At 37.0% G+C, this 9,479-nt stretch overlaps 1 protein-coding gene across 1 annotated transcript; it reads left to right on the forward strand.

Annotated features, from left to right (window-relative positions):
- Positions 1-432: 432 nt before the first annotated feature.
- LOC131160346 (probable L-type lectin-domain containing receptor kinase S.5) lies at positions 433-5,133 on the forward strand. The gene is made up of 2 exons (XM_058115955.1): positions 433-2,128; positions 4,023-5,133. The coding sequence occupies exons 1-2, from the start codon at positions 850-852 to the stop codon at positions 4,871-4,873; spliced, it is 2,130 nt and encodes a 709-aa protein (XP_057971938.1). The 5' UTR covers positions 433-849; the 3' UTR covers positions 4,874-5,133.
- The last annotated feature ends 4,346 nt before the right edge of the window (positions 5,134-9,479 follow it).

Genomic DNA, 9,479 nt, shown 5'->3' on the forward strand with positions numbered 1-9,479 from the left:
AAAACAAAAAACAAAAAACTAATAATATTAGCATTAATATGAATTAAATTATGTGATCCTTTTTAAATGATAATATTTTGTACCTTTTGAAATGAGATATTTTGCACCAAAAAAATTTGTAGAAGAGTTGGGGGACCCCTCATAAAGGACGATTGAAGTGTTCGTGATCGACTCTGTTGAGAGATTATTTAATTGCATGCATGCACCCCACCCCATACGTATGCCATTTAGACATTAATAATTAAGTATAGAGTAGTAGTGAGGATTAGAACAAAACAGGGTACTTCATTAAAGGCTCTTGTGTGGCCAACTGGAGTCCATTTTTCCTTCTTGATTCTCGACTTCCTGGATGAAGTGACCAAATTGGATCAATTATTCAAAAGAAATAGAAAGGTGTGAGGGGCCAAGAAAACAAAGAAATTCAGTAGAAAAACAAAAAGTAATCTTTCGGGAAATGCGTAAAGCAATTAAAAGTCAATAATCACCAAGAGGAAAGGACATTATTTTAGATTAAAAAAATGACGAAATGAGCGAGCAGCCTGTAGAAAATTTGAAATGCAGGGGAAAGTTCCTCACATTCCGCATTTGACAAAACACTCGAGAGGCATTTTCAAAGCATCCAAACCCTCTCGGTTCCATGACTGGGTAAGATTAGAAATCATGACTATGCATTCTGCGAATTGGGAAATGCTCGGCTAGCTTCCTTCCGATTTCTGAGAAGAGGGAGGTGGGAAATGCTTGGAATTTGGAAATTATATTCTTCTTCTTGGGTTTGTTGATCTGTAAAATTGAGCTACGGCAGAACAGGGCACGAAGCAGAGGCAGCCTTCAAGGGGATCTTCCCATCAAATGGGTCTGCCCATAAATCTACTCACTGCAATCATCATTGTTCTGATTTTTCCGATTGCTACAAAATCTAATGCTCAGAATTTGGGAGAATCAACAGGGTACGAGGAGCATCAGTTTGGGCCATTCAACAGTTCTTATTACACCACTTTTGCAGTCGTGCCGCCGGCCACAATCAGCAACGAAGCCCTCCAAGTCACTCCCGATTCCGCCGCCAGCAATTTCGACTTAAGAAACCGCTCCGGCCGTGTGTTTTTCAACAAATCTTTCAGGCTCTGGGAAGACGGCGGCGGGGCCGGAGACGCCGCCGGCGGCGGAAGGGTGGCTTCCTTCCACACCTCCTACCTTCTCAACGTTTACCGGAAGGACACGGTGCCCGCAGAGGGATTGGCCTTTGTTATAGCGCCGGACCTTAGCCTCCCGCAGGGAAGCGCCGGCGGGTTCCTGGGTCTGACCAACTCCACCACCGACAAAGACCCCAATAACAAGATCGTCGCCGTCGAGCTCGACACCTTCAAGGAGGACTTCGACCCCGACGACAACCACATGGGTCTCGACATCCACAGCGTCCACTCAAACGTCACCGTTTCGCTCTCCGACCGCGGAATCGAAATCGCCGGCACCAAGAAATGGGTGGTCTGGCTCGACTACGACGGCGTCCGCAAGACGTTGGCGGCGTACATGGCTGAGAATGGGTCGGCGAAACCCGCCGCGCCCCTTTTGAACGCGAGTCTCGATCTGAGAGGACTGGTCAGCCAGAACTCTTACTTCGGCTTCGCCGCTTCCACCGGCGACACGGCCCAGTTGAACTGCGTGCTGGAGTGGAACCTGAGGGTGGAGCAGCTGGCGGCCCCAGACGGCGGTGGCGGCGGCGGTGGTGGCGGTGGCGGCGGCGGAGGAGCGGATCTGATAACCAAGATATGCTTGGGGATAGGAGTGCCGGCCGCTGTGGCCGTGGCGATCTGTGGTTTGATGTTCAATCTGCGGCGGAGGAAGGCGGCGGAGGACCCAGATCTGGTGGGGGCCCTGAAGAGCCTGCCGGGAACGCCGAGAGAGTTCCGGTTCAAGGATTTGAAGAAGGCAACGAACAATTTCGACGAGAAGAACAAGCTGGGGCAGGGAGGATTTGGGGTGGTGTACAGAGGCGTTCTGCAGGCGGCGGAGCATCGGCAAGTCGCCGTCAAGAAATTCTCCAGAGACAACATCAAGGGTCAGGACGATTTCTTGTCTGAGCTTACCATCATCAATCTTCTCCGTCACAAACATCTTGTTCGATTACTCGGTAAGATTTTCTTTTCTTTTCTTTTCTTTTCGGTCATTTAACATTTTCACATATTAAGGGTGTTCATTATTCTCTTAATTATGGTAATCAAAAATTATAAATTTACAAAACACATTTAAGAATGTATGTTTTGAATATCCAAATGGGAAAAAGAACAATTGTTTTGTGAAAGCAATTGTGAATTATTATACAATACAAATTAAATTATTTTCATATAAACGTAGTAAGCTATTTTCATATTTGTAAACTCCTTATGGGGCATTAGTAGGCCTCACAATTTTTATTTTTTAAAAAATTATATATAATTTATGGGACAATTTAAATAACACATTTTCTTGCATTAATTAAACAATACTCAAAAGTTTTTTTCATTTGTAGGGGGATTGAATTGCTAGATGGACCTATTTTATGACCATAATCATGGATTAGGTCAATAAAAAAGTGTTGCAAGTATTATGAATTACATAAAAGAAGTTAACATGTCAATTTTCTAATTGAAGTTACTGAACATGGTACATTAATTATTCACTCTCTAGTTTACTTTACGACCTAGGGGTAGAACAGTAGTCCATTTTAGAAGAATTTTAGAGTAAAAGTGATACAATATAAAGTCGCTTTCAAGTAAATATGCAATAATTTAGATTGATTGTCATTCTTGATCTAAAATCAGCTTTGAAATGAGTTGTAACAAAGTTTTCATTCTACCGTACTTTCTAACTCTAGGAATGTAATTAATTAACAATTATGTTACTGAAAGATATAATTTTTGAAAAAGATTGTGAGAATTATAAGTAAACTTAATCATTTAATTTATTGTTTGATACGTATAAATACAGGAAAATGCTCACTTATTAGGTTTTGTGTCCATAATTTGAATATTTAAATTTTGGCTATATATAAAATATTGGCATAAAAATGTTTTTTTTTTTTTTTTGTCATAATCTTGAATTTTTCCATTATTAAAATTTGGTGTTATGACACGACTCCCAAAAAGTAACCTTTCAAATTATGATCATTTGATATGACATTTTTTCAGACCAAATCTATGAAGATGACATAGCTATAAATTTACTTTGAAACTAATTTATAATTGTTTAATTTTGAAGTGATCTTAACTAAAGCTATTTTTGAAAAAATGCAAAATTATTTTAGTTTCAAAGTTAATTTATGACTCCAAAAATGTGATTTACTGCTAAAGAAACATCTAAACTAAGCTTAAAATACCATTGTTCTGCGAATCCCTTCTTAAAATTTTTCTAATATATGGTAAATATTTCTAAAATTTTCTTGAAAGAGGCTTGTCAAGTGTAATCTTGAACAATATGATCTTGCGAAACCTCAAACTCTTTTGTAATAAATTTTAATTGGTTTTTTTGAAAAAAACTTTTACGCATTACTATTGTAGTTCTTTTCTTGTTTAAAAAATAATTATGCCTTTGGAAAAAAATATTGTCATAGAAAGATTATTTGTCTTATCTTATGGAAGAAATTATTCTCAAATTATCTTATGTTTTTTAAGGGAAAATGGGCATCCAATTGAACATACTTTTAATAGATAAAAAGTACTTTTAGAAATTGAAAATGAGCTGCAAGAATCAAAATGACGTGTTGGATACATGCACGTAAATCAAAAATAGGAAAAGGCAAATTGTTGAACCCTATAATATTGAAAAAGTATATTTCTTGTTGTAGGTTTTCATTGAAAGGTCAAACATATCGACACTACTTAGTCATTAGCCTGATCTTTACAAGGACCAATATTAATCATCACAGACCATACATGCTATAACATTAAAAAATTTAAATAAATAGTCTGATTGTGTTAAACATAGTCAATAGAATAAAAAGTAATTAAGCGGAGAATTTCATTATCGTTTTGATAACTTTTCTATAGGGTGGTGCCACAAAAACGGGATGCTACTGCTAGTCTATGACTACATGCCAAACGGGAGTTTAGATAAGCACTTATTCCACGAATCGAGCACGGAAGAGACAATCAAGCCTCTTGGGTGGAACTTAAGATATAAGATCATATCGGGCGTGGCATCAGCACTACATTACCTCCACAATGAGTACGACCAAAAGGTGGTGCACCGAGACCTCAAGGCGAGCAATATTATGTTAGATTCCAACTTCGATGCCCGTCTTGGGGATTTCGGGCTCGCCCGAGCCCTAGAAAACGAAAAAACCTCATACGCCGAGCTCGAGGGGGTTCATGGGACAGTGGGCTACATTGCCCCAGAGTGCTTCCACACGGGCCGGGCCACCCGAGAATCCGACGTCTACGGGTTTGGGGCAGTGGTGCTAGAGGTGGTGTGCGGGCAGCGGCCGTGGGCCAAGAACGCGGGCTTCCAGTGCTTGGTGGACTGGGTCTGGTGGCTGAACCGAGAGGGCCGAATCCTCGAGGCCGTGGACCCGAGGCTGGGCCCGGGCGAGTACGAAGCCCAAGAGGCCGAGAGACTGCTGCTTCTTGGGCTGGCGTGCTCGCACCCAATTGCGAAGGAGAGGCCCAAAACACCGGCCATATTTCAGATAGTGACGAGGTCGGTGGAGCCGCCGCGGGTGCAGCTGTTCAAGCCGGCGTTCGTGTGGCAGTCGACGACGGGGCCCGATGTGTCTAGCTGCAACGGGAGCACGGGAGTAGCGTCGGATACCACTCCGATGACGTCAGGGTGGACCCCACATTGCGCCAGCCGACTCAGCGATGACGGACGATATTATACAGATAGTTCTGACATGGTATAGCTGACGCCATTTTCTACTTGCTATTTGTAGTGTTCTTTGTTTTTGTTTTTTTGATTTTTCAATTTTAAATATGTTCTCGTAAAATTTTCAATTTTATGATTTTGATATGGACCCATTCTGTGTAAATCTTCTTTCCACCTTCCATTTGATGTTCTTTTTTATGGTCAATATTGGAACGCAGTAGGAGTTATGTGTATAATATCTTCCTTTTTCTTTTCGTGTTTTTAAAACTTTTCTGTTAATATATTTTTAAATTCTTATTGTGTGTTCCCACTTCTTATACTAATTATATGTCATTCTAGATCGATATAATTATTGTGTTATTAGTTTTAACCGGTTTTAGCATTTCTCATCAACGAGTGGAATTATTGAGAATAAATTTTTATTTTGAAAGTTTTTTCTATGCTAGAATTCATTGAGAAATGTTAAAACGGTTGAAACTTAGGCAAAAGACATTAATCTCGCTTGAAATTTGATAAAAAGATAAGAACTTTCTCAAATATTCAAAAAAACTCATTGACCACCTCTAAGATTTTAAAAATGTCATGAACCTTTCTTGATATTTACCAAAAGAACACAAATATACTTTCAGAAGACTTGTCTTTTTATAAAATATAAAGGGATATTTATATATATTTTTTAAACAAATCCCAGAAGAGGGTCTTGGAATTTACGTGTGAATTTTTAATTGCATCATCTAACTTAATTGTCTTTCACTTTTTGGATATGGAGAAGTTTCTATTGAGAAATTTCACGTGTTAGTTTGTGTTGAAAAAATAGGTAGAGGATGAGTGGTTTTTATACATAAATGATATCAACAGTACTTTAAGATTTATATATGTCAAGTTTGCTTGTGATGAGTCCTCTAATTTTAAATATTTTCGAGGCTTTTCTTTTCCTAAGAAATAATAGTGATTAATATTAATCCAACTGCAAATGAATCATTATTACTAACAAATATTGACTCTTTTTTTTATATTTAATTATTAAGTAAGAAGCTAATTCCGGTTGCCCAACCATTTTTTGCAACTTGCTATGGTTTTTATTGGGATTGTAAATACCTTTAAATTCAATGGAAACCTCCCTCTTTCAAATAATTGACCATAAATATCAAATTTAGTAGAGGCATGACCTCCACTACTATAAAAGGGGTACTTCGAGAGAAACTAAGTACCTCATTCTTATCTATTCTTTTTTTATTATTGCAATCTTATCCTCCTACAATCCATGACTTAGACATCGGAGTAATCTCTCGGAGTACACATCAGGTCTTCCAAACCTCTTTTGTTTGATTCCTTGTAAGTGGTCACAATCAGAGATTAATCTACATTAACCAGTCAATTTTTGGCAGCAACAGTTGGCACCATTTATGGGAATTGAGAAGATTTTTATCTTTGACCATGGCCCTGTTGCATAATTCCAAATCAAAAACTTAGATTGTGGGGTCATGGTGGTCGCACTGACTGTCCAAGCTGGTGATTTCTTGAATTCCTTAGGAAATAAATTGATGGCACGAGTTCAAAAATATATTAACCTAGCAAAGGTCATCACCATGAGAAGGAATTACATAATAGATCATACTCGATATGTGGCATAACAAGCAACAGACTACAGACCCTTGAGCCTCAGGAAGCATCATCTTTAGGGTTTAGGAGACCTCTAAGAGAGCCGCACGTCAATGGGCTATGCCAAGAACTACCAAATCAATTTAAGCCAAAGTCTTCTCTTGTGGTACCAGAGTATAGGAGAGGCACTTACCCTTGAGTCTAAAGAGTGTCTTTCCTTTGAAATAAATTTCCCTTGGGACCATCTTCTTCTTGGAGGAGTCACTTTTTCTTTTCTTTTTCTTCATATTCGAATGAACCTCGTAATCGTAAGAAAGTCGATTTTTTTCGCTATAGGCCTAGAAAAAGAAAAATTGGGATAGGATCCCTTATCAGATCTCCCCCCTTCAAAATCGAATGTGAAAGTTTTCTCTCATTCGGCTTAAGTAGTTACACCAAACAAGTAATTACACCAAATAAAGATAAAGAACAGAATTTTCGCTTTCAAATTCTATAAAATCCCCAAAAGATCCACTCCACACACACACACACACACATATCTTTATCTATTTAAAGCAAGATAAAGGGTCAGGGGAAATGACCCATTTGATAAGCACTACTCATGAGATCTAAAGACACCAACTTGATGACCATAGCTCATGAGCAACAAAAAATAACCCATCTGATGAGCACCGCTCGTGATGTATATTATTTATAGTTTTATTATTTTAATCTTATTTTTACAATATTATTTGATTTAAAGATGAAATAGAGTATTTTTTTTAATTATTTTTTTAATTTGTATTAATTTTATAAATGTTAATTAAATAAACTACTGGTTTTTAGTTTTTAGTTTCTGTTTCTCATTTTTTGTTTTAATTTCTCTAATTTTTGGCATTGATATCAAAGGGTCCCTAAAAAAATAAAATTGTTGTCAATTTTCTTTTTCCGTTTTCGATTTTTAGTTGTTTATGAAAAAGTGAAAATCAGATTTTATGATTTTCAGTTGTTTTGTCAACCTATTTCCAAAAAATTTATTATTTTAATATTTATTTTTAATTAAATAATTTATTTTATACACTTTAAAATTAAAATAAAATAATCATATAAATTTAAATATGTAAAAACACACATAAATTTCAAAAAATGGTAATAAGTCCAATTACAAAATAATTTTACTATTTTTCAATTGTCATGTCTAATAAAATTTTTATTATAAAGTATATTTTGAAAGTATTAACAATTAAGTAAAATAATTATAATAATTTTTTTATTATAGTATTTTTCAATGTGTATTATTTTGTAATTTTATTATTTAAACAAAATTTTATTATTGTAAAAGATGCAGAAAAATAAATAGAGACGAGATAGAAATTTTACGTAGTTCGACTATGTAACGACCTGCTTAATTTCCACCCTTTATATATATATATACACATTCAATATCACAAATCTCAGATTAGCGGATCATAATCTACCTGGACCCGTGTGTACTAGGGATACATCAGAACACGACACGGAAGCCTAAGCAGCAGAAAACATATAATCACAATATTATAAATACAAAAACATCTATTTCATTACTACAAATACCAGAGTCACTATATCCACTGTATTTCAGTATATACATCCCAAAACAAACAAAATCTAGGGACACTTCCCAGTAAATACAACTGTCCCTACTAAAACTTACCCTTCAAAAAGGGCAGACAACAGTTCTAGATCAGCAGGGCTTTTCCCGCTTTCCTATCTGGGCTCCTGAAAAATTTATAAAATTTTGGGGTGAGACACCTCTCAGTAAGGAAAATAAACTAATACCAGTGTGTGACAACATGAGTATTTTGTTTTCTACATATATCATACATAACATATTCAGTATCTGTTTTGTCAAATCTAGAAAACATATATATATATATATATATCATCAAAACATGGCAGAACATACTGCATTTTCATATACATATCTCATCTCATATAATAATAATAACATAAAAACATTCCTGGTAAGTTAGTTGGCTGTTGACATGTATTACCCTCACATGATTGGGTTGTGTGGCCCGAAGGCGGGACCTGACAATGGTTGGCCGACCACTGCCAAGTCAAAAGTACAGTCTATAAGTCTGATGGGTCTGCCAGACCTGGTCCATACACTAGGGGCGATCACACACTTCTTAAAAACCACATCGATCATCCAATCTCACACTACTTCGTACAGCGACGTTAACACAAATATTATGATCACGAAGACCATGGACACATAGTGTAACGTCCCTCAATTTCTTAACATAAAATGTCACATAATAGATTAAATAGTCAACCCGAACCCGTGGGTAATGGGGACACCTGTCAAACATAGCGGAAGCCTAAGCAGCAGTAAACATAAAATCCAAACATCCATCAAAAAGCTTAATACTAGAAACATAATACCAGAGTTTACTACATCTCCCAATACTATACATATATACAACCCTCAAAATATCAAAATGACACTAGGACCATATAACAAAAATCTACTGATCCTAGTGCAAAACTTACTCTTCTAGTAGGGAAGCTCCACTTACTCAACAACGGCCTTGACCCGCTGGTTTCTCTGGGTTTCTAGAAAAGTTAATTAAGATTGGAGGTGATACACTTCTCAGTAAGGGAAAATAAACTAAATACAGTTGTGTGACAACATGAACATTTAAAGTGCTTATACATATACAGTACATTTCATAACTTTGGAAATAATCATAGTATCATACTGGATAATCATGTACTTTCATATTTACTAATAAATCATTACATAAGCATCTGTTATAACTGTAATACGGAAAATCTACCCAGGATAAATAGCTAGCAATGTCATGTATTATCTCCCCTGACAGGTTGTGCAGCCCGAAGGCGGGACCCGACAATGGCTGGCTGACCACTGTGGAATCAAATATGTCTGTAAGTACGATGGGCCCGCCACACCCTGGTCCAGACTTCTAGATGTACGTTCACACTCTACTGAAAGCCACATCGATTATCCATCTCTCATCCCCTCGTGGGATGGTTAGCACTAATCTGACGTAGATATC

The sequence above is a fragment of the Malania oleifera genome, chromosome 7 (genome assembly GCF_029873635.1).
Source record: "Malania oleifera isolate guangnan ecotype guangnan chromosome 7, ASM2987363v1, whole genome shotgun sequence".
Classification (NCBI taxonomy): Eukaryota; Viridiplantae; Streptophyta; class Magnoliopsida; order Santalales; family Ximeniaceae; genus Malania; species Malania oleifera.

Excerpts from the sequence above, each read along its gene's own strand:
- LOC131160346 (XM_058115955.1), top strand. The coding sequence starts at position 850 with ATGGGTCTGCCCATAAATCTACTCACTGCAATCATCATTGTTCTGATT. Across the intron at positions 2,129-4,022 it reads ACATCTTGTTCGATTACTCG|GGTGGTGCCACAAAAACGGG; the intron begins GTAAGATTTTCT and ends ACTTTTCTATAG.